Below are 19,317 nucleotides of genomic sequence, written 5' to 3' on the forward strand. Positions count from 1 at the left end.
TAAACATCTGGGCTTCTTCTGCTGACCAGACTCCCCAGACTGCTTTGTCTTGTGAGAAGCCTCCCCAACCCGTTAAGGAAGCGTCCGTGGTGATTGTCATAGACGGTGGAGGGTCTATCAGAGGACGAGGAGGAGGGATAGGAAGAGTGTTCCAATGGGACAGCTCTGTCTTTGCTTTCCTGGACAGGAATATGGTATCTGTCCACGTATAATGTGCGTGTAATAGGGACCTGAGGAGACCCTGCATCTCTCTGCACATCAGAGGAACATGGCGAAAACCCGGGGACATGGCTATCATTTTCCCAATAATTGCAGCCAAATTCCGTAGGGATAGTCTGCGTTTCTTTAATGTATTGTGGATATAAGTCTGTGTCTCCGACCATTTCTCTGGAGGGACTGCCAGGGAGAAAGAATGTTATCGTTTTGGTGGGATTGAGGATGGACTTCTGGGTGTTTATAGTGAAGCCCAAGGTGGACAGGAGAGATAAAGTTATGTCCCTGTGATTTATTAAGGTATTGATGTCCTGGTGCATCAGTAATATGTCGTCTAGGTAGACAATGCACAGTATGCTCCGCTGGCGTAGGTGGGATATAACAGCCTTCATGACCCGTGTAAATGTGTAGGGTGCACATGAGAGGCCAAATACCATGACAGTCCACTGATATATACTGTCTCTCCAGACGAATCTGAGAAATCGTCTGTGGTTGGGATGGACCGATATAGAATGGAAAGCCTCCTTCAGGTCTATCTTTATGCAGAAGCAGTCCCTTGTCAGGATATATGGAATGTCTGATATGCCTTCCATACGAAACCTTTTGGTTTTTAGGTATCTGCTTAGACCTTTGACATTTAAAACAGGTCTTACAGAACCGTCTTGTTTTGCTATAGGGAACAAGTGGCTTGTCCAGCCCGCAATTGCTGGGTTTGCTGGTTCTATTTTCCCCTGGCTCAGGGCTAGTGTCAAAACCTCGTCTAGTCGAGGGCTGCAATTCCTTGAACAAGGAATGTGACGAAACTGGTATGGGAACCGAATTAGAGGGAGGTTCAGCCCAAGTCGAATCGTTTTTAACAACCATTTGTCTGAGGAAATGTTTTCCCATTCCGCATAGGACTGGCCCAGAGTTTTGTGAAATGTGGGGTGTGTGGTTACACTTACCGTAATTTCGGCCTCTTTTGGAGTTGTTCCAATTATTTCCTGCCGATGTTCTGGGGTTATCACCGGATCTGTTACTGAAACCTCCAGTGTGGGTTCTTCTCGTGCCCTGATATTCTCGGAACGGACCTGCGGGTCTCGAAGTCCGACCCCCTTGGGGAAAGGGCCTCTTGAAGTGTTCACTCCCTTTTTTGAGGTCAGAAAAGGATTTACGTGCCTTATGGCGAATTTTTACCTCTTCTATAAATTGGGGCACGAAAAGGTCGGCGTTATCCAGATTGGGGAATTTTAGTGACTTAGGGGCCAAGTCTGCCAGACCCGCTGTAGTGAGCCATCTGGATCTGCGGGTATTAGTAATATGATTAAAGGTTTGACCTATAATCAGTGTTGCTCTGCTAATAGCTTTCAGAAGAGCCATTTTAGATGCTACCAGTGCATCTAGGGAGACGCTAGATCTCCTTCCCTCTCTGCCTTATCTAGCACATAGGGTTACCACCTTTTTGTTGAGAGATTCCCGGACATTGGCGCGCCCCTTGACACACCCACTGCCCCGCCCATGTCCCGCCCCAGCTCCGCCCTTTGGCCCCCTTATGTTGAATTTTTTTAAACCTTTGCTTCAATTTCATTCTTGATTTTGCATACCATAATGCCAGTTACATGTTACATCATACACAGTAATACCCATTACACGTTATGCCCCACACCGTGATGCCCATTACATGTTACGACATACACCGCAATGCCCATTACACGATATGCTAGGACTGTAAAGGTTTTTTGTAAAGCAGGCATAATACAGACAGTGCGCGCCGTAGGCAAAAAAATTCAACATAACGCCGATTACACGTCACACACCCATTACATAATGTACAAAATGGCATAGTATACCACATGCCATAATGCCCATTACATCTTATGCCACACAGCGTGATGCCCATTACATGCTTATTACTTGTTATGCCAGGACTCAATTTTTTCTAAGATAGGGACAACACAGACACCGTAATGCTGATTACACATCACACACCCATTACATAGTATACCACATGCCATAATGCCCATTACATGTTATGCCATACACCTAAATGCCCATTACACGTTATGCCAGGACTCAACAAATTTTTTGTAATGGAGGGACAAACAGTGCACGCCGAAGGCGTGCGCTAAAAAAAATTCACTGTAATGCTGATTACATGGCACACACCCATTACATAGTATACCACATGCCATAATGCCCATTACACATTATCCCAAACACCGCAATGCCCATTACACATTATTCCAAACACCGTCATGCCCATTATGCCACACATCCTAATGACTATTATATATTATGCCATATAAGTGCCACTTACATACATGTTAATTGTTAGTGGTTTAATGCGTGATGACAGGGCCTTCATGCCCGATGCCACTAGGTAGTGCAAATGCATGTTGCCAAAGGGGGGGGGGGTGCAAATGCCCATTGCCAAGGGGGAGAATAAATACCTATTACCCTTATTACCAAGGGGGAGGGGACTAAGTAAAAACCGGACCCGGATAAGACACCGGAACGCCGGACCAGACATCAAACTCTGCATTCCGGAGCTTATAGTGTCTGGTCCGAGGGGTGTCCCATGCGGGGGGTGTCTTGTCCGGGGGGATGCCTGTGATTGCTCACACCAGGGACATGGGGAAGGGGAGATTACAGCCTCCCCGTGTGGTCTGGACCGTTCCAGTTTTTATTACACCCCCGGACCATGCGGTGAGGCTGTATTCTCCCCCCTCTCCTCTCCCAGGTGACAGGTGCGAGAGCAGCCTCATCAGATGGAGCACCCCCGGACAGGACACCCCCGAACCGGATACTACAAGCTCCGGAATGCAGAGTTTGATGTCCAGTCCGGCATTCCGGTGTCTTATCCGATTCCGGATTTTACCCATACCCAGGGGGAGTGTATTACAGGTCTGGGCTGGATCGGTCACATCAGTGGAGTGGCGTAACTAGAAATTTTGCGTCCCCCTGGCAAAAAATGTTTTGCACCCCCTCCCATACATTATTAATTATAATTTTTTTTCATACATATCCTTACATTTAATCCATCACTATTTCCCCTTTACCCCTCCTATCACAATTATCCCTCCTCCTCCCATCAAAGTTATCCCTCCTGTTCCCTCACTTAACACACACATATATATATATAATCCTAGAAGTTTCAGAGTCAGACCTGGGGTGGCAGGCAGGCAGGCTCCAGGTGCAGCTGTCCGGATTCTGGACACACACAAGTGCAGTGTGCACGTGAATCTTTAGTTTCACTTTCAGCTCAGACTGTGGCAGCCTTTATAATCAACCTAAAGCCTCACTATAATATACCTTACTGTGAGGATTTAGGTTGATTGTAAAGCCTGCCACAGTCTATAAAACTAGCGAAGTGTCTGTGGCAGGCAGGACCGAGGGCGAGAAGCATTATGCTCACCTCGTCTCAGCAGGGAGAATTCCTCCTTGCTTCCTATACCCTGCTGAGGCTAGCACCGCCAAGGACTGAGCCCTGGCATTCTCCTCCTGCATTTACACAGGTACTGCTGCTGCATCACAGGGTCCGACAGCCCAGGGAGACGGGGGTCCCTCCAGGGTATGGGAAGTCCCGGCGGGGTCCCTCCAGCGCATGGAAATTAAGCGGAGACACCTCCGGTTACTTCCCATGCGCTGGAGGGACCCCGCCGGCGACTTCTCATACCCTGGAGGGACCCCCTGTCTGCCTGGGCTGACGGACACTGATGACACAGAGCTGTCTCTCCCTCCACCCCCCCGCTAACCCCGTAGATTCGGACAGTGCTGCAGCTGCTGCTGCCAGGGCCACCTGAATCCCGGACATTGTATAGTCCGGGACAGCCACCCGTCCGGACTCCGGACGCCGGCCTGAAATACCGGACTGTCCGGAGTAATCCCGGACGGGTGGTAACCCTACTAGCACATATAGCAGCGGGCCAGCTGCGTCTGCAATTTTATATTGTATCTTTTTTAAAGTACGGTCAGTGGTGTCATTCTGTCTTTTTTCACCCACTATGAACATTAGTGCTGGGTCTATACCAGGCGCAAATAGTGCGGGTACATCTGGTAACCCTGTATGAGAGCGTAACACTAACTCATCTTCTTTAATCAGTGCTGCTCTGAATGCTAGCTGAGCAAACTTCTGTACCTCAGAATTTTGTTTTAGTGCCCAGTGTGTATCATATAGCTTAGGTGGAGGGGTCTTCCCTGCAAGGGCCACTCTAGCCATTTGAATGTCACTATATTCCCCCCGCTTTGAAGAAGCTGTTGTTCTGGTTACTTCTTCTGACTCCCAGTCCACTGAGGGAGGAGGGTTACTTTCCCTATGGGCGTGTGCCTGTTTTACAGGTGACCCTTTATGGGAGTGATGTGACTGTTTTACAGGTGACCCTTTATACTGGGAACGGGTACCTTCAGGCTGCCTGCTACGGGCAGGAAAGTTTTGCCAGCTACGGGCAGGAGAGGTGTGCTTGCTCCGAGCACTATCAGGTTGCCTGCTACGGGCAATGTCAGGAAAGAGGGGATTATCACCTGAACAGGTCCCCTTATCAGAAGACTTACGTTTATCTGTCTTCTTGAGACTTTTCCTGTGTGGAATGGGGCTCCCTGAGGTATAGGGTGACCCTGCTCCCTCCTGAGGAGACTCATTTACCTCAGAGTCAGAGTCAGTCTGTGTCACTTTTCTGACTGACTTTTTCTTCCTTTTAGGAATAAATATAAATATAAATATATAAATAAATATATCCTCAGAAGAGGATGAATCAGTGGAGGAGTGAGGCAGTGCCCTCTTGTGGCCTCTCTCCCCTAACATACTGCCAGGCCTGGAGGACATATAAAGTGAGTCTGTGGCAGACACAGAAACACTGTCCTCCATGTCTGCTGACAGAAAAAATCTGACCAGCGCTTGGGGGGCGCTCAGGGCCGGCCTTAGGCATAGGCCAACTAGGCAATTTCCTAGGGCATTTGGAATGCCTAGGGGCATCAGCAGCTTCTGCTGATTAAATTGATATGCAGCATGCCTATATTCTGTGTGTGAGTGAGGCTGTACCTGCATATGAAATAGTGTATTCATGAAAATAACTGTAACATAGCATTCCGTATGCAGGTACAGCTACAGTCGCTCACAGAATATAGGCATGCCACATATCATTTTAATCATTAGAAGCTCCTTGTGTGTGCTGGTCATAACGATGCAAATAAGACGAATTTTCAGCAAAAAATGCACCCAACGTTAGCAGAACTGGCCAGGAGCTGCATGGCCTATTGAGTCAAGATGTATGAGGAAACATCTGTATCCAAGCAGAGGCAGAGGACACAGTGTTAGCGGCTGTGCGAGTGCTGTCTGCGGGTGGGTTGGTTGTGCAGTAGTGTTCGGCATATGTGTAAGGGGCATTATGTGCATTAATAATGTGCAACATATGTGTAACAGGCGTTATGTGTGTCATGTGTATAAGGGCATTAATAATGTGCAACATATGTGTAAGGGACATTATGTGTGTCATTATGTGTATGAAGTGCATTAATAAAGGTTGGCATATTGTGTAGGGGCATTATGGTTATAAGGATATTAATAATGTGTGTCATGTGTAAGGCGCATTACTGTGTGGTATTATCAGTGGTGCCGAGAAAAAGGGGTAGGGGGTACAAATTACCCAGGCCAAAGTCTGATGGAAGGGCCCAGTGGGGGCCCCGGAGTCCCTCCCCTTAAGTGACAGCAGCAGCTGCAGCTCTTCTCCTCTGCCCAGCACACACTGCTTTGTGCTGAGTTGCAGTGTGACAATGGAGGTGCTTAAAATACAATATTTTCTCAGGATTTTTTTCTTAGGGTATAATGTGAATAATGTGAGGAGTAATGTATATAAGGTAAAGTGGTGCTACTGTGTGATGTAACGTGAATAAGGGACACCATCGCATGATATAATGTGAATAAAGTTGCACTACTGTGTGGCATAATTTGAATTGGGGGTACTATTGTGTGGCCATGCCCCTTCCCAGCAAGAACACACCCCTGTTTGGGCTGCGCACAGATTGTGTGCAATGTTTCTATTTAAAATAATGCAGGTAGGAGCACCAAAATGATGACTGCTATGATGAGGGTTGATGGTGCTGGGAAAGGGGAGCAGGGTCAGAGGCGGAACTAGTGGCGGTGCTAGGGGGCAACAGACAAAATCTTGCCTAGGGCATCATTTAGGCTAGGGCCGGCTCTGGGGGCGCTGTAGCTGTAGAGGGAGAGGTAAGTGAAAAAAATTTCACTTTCTCTTCCTCAGCATTTTCGGGAGGCTTGCTGCCTAACCCACCTGCTGTTGCTAGGTGGCAAGCCTCCCGAAGAACAAATATGCTGCTGTTCCCCATTTGCCCATGCATTGGTGGGGAGTGAGCGGTACTCACCGAGAAACTGCGTTGATTTTTAGAATGGAGCATCTGCTGTCTCTTTTATAAGGTTAATGGTGCCCTGTTGATAAATTGAATCAGAGCAGGGTCCTGCCAAAATCTCTTTATTGCAGAGATTAGAGTACTCCTAAAAAGAAAAAGGTGTTGGTGTCTAGAAGGTAAGTATCAGAGATACAGCTTATGCCCTTTTATTGTATGACAGCAGGTCTATCAGTGATGCATACCTCCCAACTTTGGCACCCTGGAAGGCGGGAAAGTGTGGGCACTGTGGCCGCGTGCCGATTTTTCTGGGGGCATGGCCTAGTGAGGGAGGGATGTCCCAAAAAAACAGGATGTATGGGAACTGTGAGGTATGGTGATGGGCAACACTTCTAGAAGTTAACTTAAATATTGCACCCAAAAAAAACAGCAGCTGTGAGCGAGGCTGGCATTTGTAGCGGAAATTTAGCATATCTCTCATGGCAACCTTGGCACTCAATAGGTTCATGCCCTTTTAACTAAAAACACAAACAAAATAAAACAACTTTTTCCAGTACCTTCGGGCCAGCCTTGGCACTGCTCGTCCTAACGTTGGCTAATGGCGGGCTACTCCCCAGCAAGCACTGTCACTCTACGGGGGAAGGGGGTGTGGGGGGATTTCAGACCAGCCCCACCGCTCACCAGGGGCGGATTTAGGGATGAGGGCACCCCTAGGCACAACAATAATGTTTACTAAGTAGGACAGTTTATCAGGGCAATATCTGCATGTCCTATCCATTTACACTCTATTTAAGATGGAATATAGTACAGTACAGTGGATATTTTGCAGTTATTGGTACATTTTGGGCTGACAGTACTATCACAGGCATCCAAGTGCTGCCCCCAAACATGTGCCGCCCCTAGGCACGTGCCTCACGTGCCTAATTGGAAATTCGTCTATGCCGCTCACCCGCTCTACGGTGGGGGGTTATGCGGCCGCCGCTCACCTGGCTCCACGTGGGAGACCTGCTGCTGAGTACCACCCTCCAGTGGCCTGCGCCCCCAGGCAAATGCCTAAAGCTGCCTAGTGGTGGAGCCGGCCCTGGCTATGACCATGGGTGAATTTAGTGCTCAGGCCACCCCTTTGCCCCCCTCATGGCTCCCCAAAAACAGGACTGTCCCGTGAAAATTGGGACAGTTGAAGGTGTGGGCAAGTGATATGAACCTTGTACTTACCCCTTCCCCTATAGGCTGTAAGCTTGCAAAAGCATGGACCTTTATATTCCCTGTCTTATATCTACAGCAGTGGTGCTGTAGGTAAGTAAGGGGGGGAGGGGTGGGTCGAGGTGGTATGGCGTACCGGCAACATATTTTTTAATGGAACCACTCGCATCCCCTGCTGCCCGCTGCCACATCACTTCCTTCACCCCTCCGGTGCCAGCCGCCGCTGAGAGGAGGAGGAGAGTGGAGTGCAGTGTCGCAGGCCTCCCCCACCCCTCTCAATTTTTCCCATGAATTGGTGTGGAGGGGCCCCATACCGTATGCATTGCTTTGCTCAGGGCCAAAAATGCTGTTAAGACAGCACTGTGCAGAAAAGCTCATATGCAGTCTGGTGCTCCTATTCCCTACATTAGGACATAGAGCTGGGGCTACTTGTGACATACTGTATAAACAAGGCTGTGCAGGCTTCGCATTGCCCATCACTACAGGTATGGATGTAAATACTGCAATTATTGTATTACTGCTGCTCATGATAGAACAACTGTATTGTTTATAGAAATATCTATATAACAAACACAAGACAGCGCCAGAAACAGGTGGAGAAACAGGCCAGGCTATTTTATTACATTAACATGGGGCTTGTAGAGTCTGTCTGTGTGGATGGCTGGGAAATTATATTGTGGCTCCATCAAGTGGTGAAAATGAGGCATTACACATCATAAAGATATGTAACGGATATGTAACAAGTCTTGTGCTAATGGTTGGCATAGGTCTCTAGAGTGACATAAACTTTGTTTTATATTATTTGCACAGAGAGAGAGGGCGCAAATGCACTATACGATCTCTGTGTAAACCATTTTATTCTCAGCAGATGGCACCTATCATTACTGAGAGTGTGCAATTTAGAGCCACTTTTCCCTACTATGTATATGTGTAGAAATACACACCTGAGGTTTGAGATTGCCTCATCTAGATTGGCACCCCTCCCCCACCACCCTCTATGTTTTTAAGCAGGGAACCAGCATGGACTGCACTGAGACAGAGGCATAATTCCAAGTAAGTCCTATTTATTTGTATCTAGTGTCAGAAAATTTGGAGTTGGCATCTGGGCGTGGGGCCCCCGGGTCGCTCTGGCTGGACTGTCTCAGGGCATCACTACTTAAATACACAGTCACTTTTTATATCATGTTTGTTTATTATTTATGTATGCACTCTTTTTTTCACACACTCTCTACCTCCAAACATATAGTAGGGACCTTCATACTTATAATTTCACCACTTTACTATCCCTATTCTTTATTGTGATGCCCTGGGGGGTCCTTGGCTGGATCGTGTTTCGGGGTTCCCTGCATCCCAGGTGGTGACCCCAGAGTGTTAGGGACCTGCTCGACAAGAGGTGACCTGGACGATCGGTGGGCAGGCCAATATCACTGGCCAGTGATATACCAACAACCTCTTATTAAATATTATATTGTAATGTAATGATAACATAGTGCATTTGCACCCTCTCTCTCTGTGTAAACCATTTTATTCTCAGCAGAAGGCACCTTTCATTACTGAGGGTGTGCAATTTAGAGCCACTTTTCCCTTTTATATTATTTGACAATGCTCAGATATATACATAGAGAACAGGCCTGTGTAATCCTGCCTGGAGTCATCACGATTAAGGATTCTCCTACTTTGTTTCTCTTATGTGATATTGCTTATTATAAAATAAAAATACATAAGTTTTGTCCACCTACTGGGACAAGAGCTAATTACTGTCTGTTATCAATGACTCATTCACTGTTGGCAGCATGGTAGTATTTTATTATCATTTAATAAGTATATATTGTACAAAGACGTATATAATGCACAGAAAGAGACATATATTCATAGAAGATCTGGTTTTCTCATCAGATTTGTGGTTCCGTCGCAGATTTAATTGCACATAAAATCCCATTGCTGAAAATAGAGAATAGAAGGCACAGGGTGATCTCATAGACATGGAATATGGGAACATCATCATGTTCTTATATATTCAACTTCGGCCTCTGCACAACGATTTAGAGGCTCAATTCCTAATATGTTATGTGCTTATCCCCAGTATTGTATTACACGTTCACCAATATTGGTAAAAAGAAACTCTCAGACTTTATAATAGATAAGGATATACTTTATGAAGGACAGAAACAATATTACCGTATACACTAATTTCCTCGAGAATCTACACAGTGATAGATCTGAAGTAGGGATGCCAATCCCGGTATTCAGGATTGAAAAATGCTCAATCGCGAGATCCCCGGGATCGGCATCCCTATTTAAAAAAGAACGCTCAAGCCCCCCCCCTTCTAAACCGACCACCACACACAATTACTTACATGATCAGTCATTCCGGCAGGCAGTGTGGCCGGGGAGCGGGGCAGAGGGTGCATCCGGGGACCATGGCAGGTGGTGCTATATGATGCCACATACCCTAATATTCACAGCAAATCACAACATAGATCAGGGCTGCCACTAGGAATTTCGGGGCCGGGATTGATTTCCAGCCCGTGCCCCTCCATATATCTCCCCCCCCATCCCTCACCCTCATCTCCCCTCCCTTCACTTACCACCCAAATCCTTCTCCGAGTCCCTCATCCCCAGCAGGCAAGTCCCAAAGCACAGGCTTCTTCAACGCAGGATGCCGGCGGCCAATTAAAATGCTTCACCAGCTGGTGAGCCAATCAGAGCTCGGGTACCGGCAGTCTCTCTGATTGGCTAACGGTACATGAGCTCTGATTGGCTCAAAAGCCGGTGTAGCATTCTAATAGGCCGCCGGCATCTTGCATTTAATAAGCCTGTGGTTCGGGACCTGCACCCAGTCAGGGGGGGGTTTGCGGTGGGCAAAATGAGCTGCGCAGGGCCCGGGACAGCTGCACCCACAGCAACCCCCTGTCGGTGGCCCTGACATGGATAGATAGAATATAACAATTGGGTCAATGCGTGTGCAATGGAGACACTATTGGCATGTTGTGGGCATTCTAGTCCTGGGCGGAACCTGTACACTGAACATTATGAACATTTGCCCCATTGACATTGTCCTGAGTCCTCCAATAAAAGCACAAGAAAGTAACTTACATCTGTTTTGACGTCCACTTTTCCTGGCATCAGATAGTGTTCTTCCTCTACAATGGAGCTGGGAAAATACCCCAACTTGGCTGTGTACTCCCCATATTCATCTCCTTGCACCTATGGAGGGCCGCTGATTAGTTACATATACTTCTGTACATATAGAAATAGATATTACTATACTTACACTGCCAAACCAAAAGAGTCGCCCGCGGCCCTTTAGCTTGGAGTAAATGTACATTGTCTGCCCCCGTCGGATGGGGATAAAGCGGCAGTCGGAGGGGTTGTAGTCAGCCAGTGCGACTGCCATAGAGATGGGATCTGTAGGTAGGAATAGAAGGGTAAGTCTGCATGCATGCTATACTGTAGCAGTAACAGTGAGAGTGAAACTACATCTCTTTCTCACACATGCACAAACACAGAAGGTAGCAGACTAGCTTTCGAAGCTTTGGCTTCAAGCGGGCTTACTAGTTGCTAACTCTTCTGTGAATTAGAACTGAAGGATATTATTTTTGTACCACAATTACACAGGCCACAGCTTGGTATAAAATGGTCCTTAAAAAATAAATAACCTGGGAATCCGACCCTGGTAATGGTGCACAGTTGGACCCAGGTCATCAGGGCTGCCACTAGGATATTTGGGGCCCGGGACTGATTTCCAGTTTGGGCCCCTCCTGCTCCTGCTGCAGGTCCCGAAGCACAGGCTTCTACAATGCAGGACGCCGGCGGCCAATTAAAATGCAGCAGCGGCTGGTGAGCCAATCAGAGCTTGTGTACCGGCAGCCGCTCGGATTGGCTAATGGTACACAAGCTCTGACTGGCTCAAAAGCCGGTGCATCATTTTACTTGGCCACCAGCGTCCTGCATTGAAGAAGCAGGCAGCACAGTGGAGGCTGTCGGGGGGCAAAATGAGCTGCCCGGGCCCTTCCAGAGGTCGGGACAGCTGTACCCACAGCACCCCCCCTCCAGAATGGTTCCTGTTTAAGGATTGGCACTGTCCACATGGTTCCTGTTTAAGGATTGGCACTGTCCGTTCCTATTATGCCCTAGTTTTTAAATCGGTAAGTTTTTACCGTCCACCATGCATTGCATAATATGTGCAGTCCTGCTCTCCTGTTCACCTCCGATTTGGCGTATGAGGCTGGTCTGGCTGGATTCAGTCCACCATGGAGGATGGTTTGGTGGTATAGCTGTTTTGCTGGTGGTACTCCCTCTGCTGGGGTGCAAACTGCAGGTGCTGATGAAGTTTGGGGCTGGTCCGGACCAGTCCAGATGAATGTATGGAAAAAAAGGATTGTGTCCAAAAACAGTGTGGGTTGATATCAGCTGACGCGTTTTGCCGTGTCAAACCGCTTTATTAAAGATCCTATGATAAAGCTGTTTGACACGGCAAAACGCGTCAGCGGATATCAACCCACAGTGTTTTTGGACCCAAACCTTTTTTTCCATACATTCATCTGGACTGGTCCGGACCAGCCCCAAATTTCATCAGCACCAGCAGTTTGCACCCCAGCAGATTTATCTTCTAGTGTGTACCCAGTCTACTTAATACACTAGGCTGATCTTTTTCCATATGCTCACATAGAGCAGGTAGCTGTCCAGAAACATTATATGATTTTAACAAACATATTTGCTTTAAGGATGTAACGTGCACCTTTTCTAATCAGCAATTCACTTTCATCTGTTAGCGCAGTTTTGGAGCAATCTCAGGTAATAGATTAGATTGCATTGATATTGTGGGGGACATTTACTAAGATGTCCCCCATCACATCCCGTGTGAAATAGAACTCTCATCGTGATACATTCCCCCCTATGAGTATTATAACCCCCATCAGTTCTATGTACTTACGGCTGCACTCCTCATCCGCGCACAGCTTCCTGTCCGCCAGCTTTGACATCTTCCGGCTCCCTGCAACCATTCCAAGCAGGACGCAGAGGACCAGACATGACAGCCTCTGATACATGACTGTGCCTTTCTGCTAACGCTGGACACTGGATGTCCACCAGCCCAGCATCAGCATGCCTTGGGGTTTACAAACTTGCTTCACGTCACCTCCCCACTTGTATTTCAAAATGTACAAACCGGCCAGTGAGCCAACAGCAGAGGCTAGAATGTAAATATTAATTAGGACAAGGAGAATTCGCCAATGTGTTCAAACGCTGAACATAAACATTTTTGGCTTTGTTTATTTGCAGTGTAATTAGCTTACTTGGCTGCTGTTTATCTTTCTACAGGCTGTGCTCTGTCCGTAGTGTTTTGTTTGGGCAGATTGCTTCCATTACAGCGGACATGTCAAGTAGCTGCTATTTAAAAACATTGGGAGGGCCTTAAGCTGTGGCTCGTTAGCTGGGTTGATCATCCTGGGTCAGAAGGGTTGATTACTATTTCCCCCTACATGAAGCGCCTGTGATTAAGCACATGTATTGCATGGTTTTTGATGTGACATAGGCCCTTATTCTGATCGGTGCGGCCGGATCCGAATATGCGGCCAGGACCTTGCGTGCGAAACCCCGCCTTCCATACGGATCGCCAACTCCGTCCGTACGCGGCAAGAAGCTGTCCGAACGGACCGCACGTGTATTTTTCATGGAATACGCCTCCTCCATCTCAGGGAACCTCCCCCATCATTCGATGGTCGCAGACCGAGTGGTCAGGCAGCTCCCGCAACCTCAGACCACACGGGTATTTCTCCGTGCAAAAGCAGGGATCTGGGCGGGCAGCTGACATCCGGCGATGTCATATGTCCGCCCCCTACACGTGCGTCACGGCCGCATTACCATACGTACGCCCAGTGTTTGCATGGGAACGCCCATGAAACGCGGGGCGTACGCATATGGTAATGAGCCCAAATAGCCCTTCACGCCCCTCTCCACCCCCTGTTCGGAGTGTTCACATTTCATGCGGGATTTGGCCGTACGCCCTGCTCGCACATGCGCAGAGACGCCTCTGCACATGCGCAGACACAAAACATCGGCGGCACGAACGCACGCGGATATTACCGCACCAACCAGAATAAGGGCCATAGTTACAATAAAAGTATGTTGTACCAGAGCCACAAATACCACGGTAAGGGTGTGGTATGGCGGTCCGACAATTGGGATCCCGACGGTCAGTAGCCCGACATCGGAATCCCAACTGCCGGTGTTCTGACAGGGGGGGGGTGAGCGCAAAGAAGCCCCTTATGGACTCGCTGCGCTTGCCACACTGTGGGTTCGGTGGCTCACTTTGCTCGCCACGGGTTCTATTCTCCCTCTATGGGAGTTGTGGACCCCCACAAGGAAGAATAGCCCCTGTCAGTTGGGATCCCGACTATCGTACATTTAAACAGTCGGAATTCCAATGTCGGGCAGTCATCCAGCACCCGTACACCACAAAGTTTGTATAGTGTTCTGTGTTTAATATGTTAGATAATAAGGATGAGGGACCTATGCAGCTATTGATGATGGTTAGAGGTTGGGGGTGAGAGACTGGGTTCTGGGTGGTAATTAGAAGTCGTCATACTCAGATTTGGATCTATTTACCCCAGTGATCTCTCCCTCTACCTAGTAGGGATGCCCATTGTTGCCATTGCCATGGATGCCAATAGTGCAACTGGCCATCGACAATGGTATACTATGCAATGGATGACCATCAATGTTTTTACTTATCGATGGTCATCCATTTTCTTTGACTAATTGACCTGTGGGGCAGGCAGGGCATCATGGGTGATGGGGGCGGAGCAATGCTCCGTGTCCCAGCCCCTTGGAAGGAATCCATCTGGTTCTCCTCCATCGATGGCAAAACTATTCTACATCACCCATAAACCACTAAAGATTTCAAACCATCGATGGTTGATGGCTTTGAATCATCGATGGTCCATGGCCATCCCTACTACCTTGTTGAAATCAATCTATCAATTCGAATAGCTGCTGCAAAAGCAGGTTCTGCCAATAGTATAAAAATAGACTTTACGCTTGCGTGCAGGGCCCTCCTACCTTTTTGTAACTACCCAGTTTGTTTTATCACTGTTTCCAATTGTAAAGAGCAACATAATTTGCTGTGCTAAGAATCTGTTCTTAGTATATAATAATAATAATAATAATAATAATAATAAAAGCTGACCTGAATCCTGTTGGCTAGTGTTACATGCAGAGTCCAGGTCGGGTGGTGACTGCGGTCTACAAATCCCAGCTCAGGTGAACAGAGCAGAAGCTTAGTAAGCTATGGAGCTGGAGTTTACGGATGAGGTCAAAAACATGACCATGAAGTTGTGTACACACTAGTCAACAAGTTCTTAACGATATGCACGATAATGTTGACGATATATCATCAAGTGTTTATGCACTAGATCAGTGGTTCTCAAACTGTGGGTCCTGACCTTCTCTGCATGGGGTCGGGAATCCATGTTGCTGACCATCAGGCTGATGACTTTTCTAATCTCAATCAGTGATTGAAGAAGTCTGAAAAATCAGTTGAATTGTCTGTTATTTTAGACTCCTCCCATCACTGTGTGCCTCCACAATGCTGCCATGTATGTGCTGTCTGCTGACTACACATGTGATGATCTTCTGCAGTAACTTGCTGGGGTCCTGTAATTATATTATTATTATTATTATTATTATTAGAGCAAAATAGTTTGAGGACCCCTGCACTAGTTCATTAACCCAACCCCCGCCCATCGCCTAATCGTGCAGCTCAATGTTGACTATGGTTGACCAAATTTTTTTTTCTCCTGAATTTTGACGTAAATCGGCATGGTCACCGTATCAGTGTACCGCTGCACTCGCCATGCTCGCCGGGCTCGGCACACTATTGTATTCTCCCTCCATGCCATAGTGTATGGTAGGGCATGAAATACCGCCTGTCAGCACGTCGGCTCATAAAAAAAAAAGTGAAAAACTCATATCGACCCTTTGACCATCGACATTCCCATCGTCATTCTAATGTTTGTGTCGACCTATTACACTTGTTGACTTTTAGTGGACGGCCCCCACGAGGGGACACGTAATACCTGTGAAGTAATGCGCGTCCCCTCGCCGGGCCTCGCTGCGCTCGCCATGCTTCGGGTTCGGTGGCTCGCTGCCCTTGCCACACTATATAAAATCAACTCCACGCCGACGTGGATAGTGGGGGTATGAAAAGGTCGGAGGACGCGTACCGCTGTGCTCGCCACGCTTCGGGATTGGCTTTAACAATGGGGGGGCATTTGACCCATCAGGGTTGGGAAACAATAAAAATTGGGGTCTGAGGGCCATTTAACATTGGGGCCAATGTAAAATCGGGACTCAGGGACCATTTTACATTGATTCTAATGTAAAAATAGTGTCCATCGCGTTGCATGCGATTTGGTTGCATGCGATGCGATCAACGTGATTTTTGGGGGTCCCGATGGATACAATTTTTATCGCTGGCGCCGTGCTGGGAAACAAGTACCACAGTTTCTTATATAGCGCAGCAGATTCCATTGCGCTTTACAATAGTAGACAGTGATAAAACAAACTGGGTAAAAACAGACAGACTTGGAGGTAGGAGGGCCCTGCTGCAAGCTTACAATCTATAGGGATATAGGAGGGAAACACAAGAACAGGCACCAATAATAGCATAGCACCAAGTTACAGTTTGGAAAGGGAAGCTATATACAATAATACATAAGTGCCTCAGAGGGTTATGCGTGTGGTACCTAAATATGATAGGCTTGCCTGAAGAGGTGAGTTTTCAGGGAACGCTTGAAAGTTGACTTGTTTCATACTTTACCATCCAAGTGGGCATAGAGTTAGATTATTATAGTGCAAGGGTACACTACACTTGTTTGGTGTCCATGTTGACCTATGGACATAGCCATAAAAAAAAACGTGATGTGGATAGTGACACCGGCATCTAACATTCGTTACTGGCGATCTAGATACTGTCCGCTATCTAGACTGGTTGGACTAAGCGTGGTCAATCTAGACACCACTATCTTGAGAAAGCACTTTTACATATTTGTCAGTAACCAGGGGCCTGATTCAGAGAGGAATGCTAGTGCTCAGCGGCTGTGTCATGGCTGAATGATAACATGTTTATAGTTGCCTCCTCCTTGTGTTAATAGACACAGCATTGGATCATATACATCCAAGGACACAGCCACCGGCCGCAGCACACCCAGAAAACTGGTCTGACAACCCCCTTTTCTGTAACGCTGGTCATCACCGCCCCTTTCAGGCCCCCAAACTACCGAGTGTACCAATCGTTCTACAGCTTAGTGGCCACTACGACCGAAATCGAGACGCAGATCTGCGCTTGTGCAGATCAAAAGGGATAAACCATCAGGATTGTGTATGTTTCTGAATTATGCCCAGGTTATCGCACATATACAGCACACTGCACGGCCCTGCAGCCAGCCAATTAATGTGCATAGCGTGCGCAGTCCCCTAGCATTCCCCACACGCTGCTACATTTCACAGACCAGGCTGACTAGATGAGCCCCGTGGCCTCTCCCTGTATAGAGTGAGCAGTGTACCTCTGCTTATTTACAGAGACTTTCCCAACAAAGGAGGGTTTGTGCAGACCTCAAATTTCTCATACAAATGCTGTGGGTGGAGTTTATGTGTCATGTCTGGATGTAGATAGAAAGTGAAGTGGTAGGTCTTATTCTATTCCCTGAAGCAAGTTACTGACATTTTTAGGACGTTTTATATGAAAATATATAAAAATTGATCAAGAGCAAAGTTTCCTATATTTGAGCTATGTTCCAAATATATCTGAGCTCAGGTTAATATGGCCGTTTGTACTGATGCTACCACATTCTATAAATACTGTAGTCTCTGCATTTCATACTTAATAAAATTGTCCTGGTATCAGATCATTCTGTGAACTATTTTGGTGCGATGTACTTAGGGCTGATTCAGATATGAGCATGTGCGAATGCCTTCGCCCTAATGTCGCACTCGATGAGGCATTCGAACTGACAGGTGGCGGACAGGGGAAGGCAGCATGGGACCAACCAGTGCTTATGGGCATCCCTGATTATCTTCCTTTCACTGCGGGATGGGCGGTGTTTGGAATTCTGCCGGCCACTGTCCGAATAAGCAAAGAAGGCACTTATGGCGATTAGTGCAGCTTCCCATAAAACTAAATTCTTCATTTCTCCCATCAATGTCCTTGTTTGGGCTAAAGGTTTTTTATTTGTTCCGTATGTCCTGGCTAGAGGTGACCTTGGAAAAGGAGTCTAATAACACATTTCCATCAAATTCCTGACCCGGGATTTTGCCTGGCTTTAACCCCATTTCCACTGCACCGTTGTACCGGGGTTTTTACCGGGTTGCCTCCGTTTCCGAAAAACCCTGTAAAACCTATAGCTGTCATTACAAATGATTACATCAGCAGCCAGCACCCTGGAAGGCAGTGGTGTAGCTAGGTGCCACGGCGCCCGGAGCAAGGGCATGTTTCACGCCCACCAATTTGTAGTAGGTGAGGCTCCTGCGCAGTGAAAAGTGGGTGCAACACACATAAAGCCACATGCCGTGATGCCAATTACACATAAGGCCACACATGATGCCCATTGCATACTACTGTATATAACAAACCGTAATGCCCATTACATACTATATAACACACCCTTATGCCCATGACATACTACATAACAGTGGGAACAAAGTAACACATAACAAAGGTGTGCATAGGGGAGCACATGGCACAGAAGAGCGCAGAGTAACATATAGCTCAGGTAGGCACAGTATAACACATGGGCACAGAGTAATACAGGGGGGCACAGTATAACACAAGGGCAGAGAGTCACACAGGGCATTATGGGGGGGGGGGTGTGAGCTCGTTCCCCACTAACTCTGCTGCTGCTGGTGGTGGCATTACCCGGGCACAGAGGGAGGAGGGAGAGGACGGGCACAGTACCTGCTGCTGCTGGTGGCCGGCTGCTGGGTGACACTGGGAGGCAGGCGGCTGTAACTGTGGGCGCCGAGCGGGGCACATACACTGCAGCCAGGTAGCCCACGTCGGCGCGTCCCCTCATCCAGATCCAGTGTCTGACAGAGACCCTAAGAGCTGCGGCGCCATGGTGGTACGGCATACATGCACCATATTACTTAATGGCATGTCATACCACTGCATAACCGCTTACTTTCACCTCTGGTTTTACCCACTAAAAATTACTCATTACCCAGAAAAAAATCCCAGGTCATTAGACCCAGGATTCTACCTTGAAGCTGTTTCCATTGTGCTGATTCCTAGTTATACCCGCCAATTATCCAAATTTTTTCAACACTGGAAAAGAGGTATAAGGTGGAGCGATTTTCTTTGTACATTGACAGTAATATCTCCACACTTTCCATTGAGATAAGATACCAAGTTTACTGTGTAAAAGTACATAATACTGGTACTTATCATCACACATGATAGATAATGATCCACCTATTGCGTCTGAGTTTTTTTTCTTTTGTAATTGTTATTTTCCTCTTATTTTTGTTGGTTTGTTTATATAGCTATATAGCGGTTTGACCTTT

General features: G+C 47.4%; 1 protein-coding gene across 2 annotated transcripts; it reads right to left on the reverse strand.

The window, feature by feature from the left end:
* Window positions 1-9,540: 9,540 nt before the first annotated feature.
* Window positions 9,541-13,230, reverse strand: MIA (MIA SH3 domain containing). Of its 2 annotated transcripts, XM_083160606.1 has the most exons (5): window positions 13,053-13,230; window positions 12,692-12,949; window positions 11,030-11,163; window positions 10,852-10,962; window positions 9,541-9,696 (listed from the first exon to the last, which is right to left on the reverse strand). In XM_083160606.1, the coding sequence occupies exons 2-5, from the start codon at window positions 12,804-12,806 to the stop codon at window positions 9,673-9,675; spliced, it is 384 nt and encodes a 127-aa protein (XP_083016732.1). In that variant the 5' UTR covers window positions 12,807-12,949; window positions 13,053-13,230; the 3' UTR covers window positions 9,541-9,672. The 2 variants fall into 2 exon arrangements, with proteins under 2 accessions (XP_083016732.1, XP_083016733.1); XM_083160607.1 differs by having other exon boundaries at window positions 12,692-13,230.
* Window positions 13,231-19,317: the final 6,087 nt, after the last annotated feature.

This window comes from Crinia signifera, chromosome 9, assembly GCF_055691185.1.
Source record: "Crinia signifera chromosome 9, ASM5569118v1, whole genome shotgun sequence".
Taxonomy (NCBI): Eukaryota; Metazoa; Chordata; class Amphibia; order Anura; family Myobatrachidae; genus Crinia; species Crinia signifera.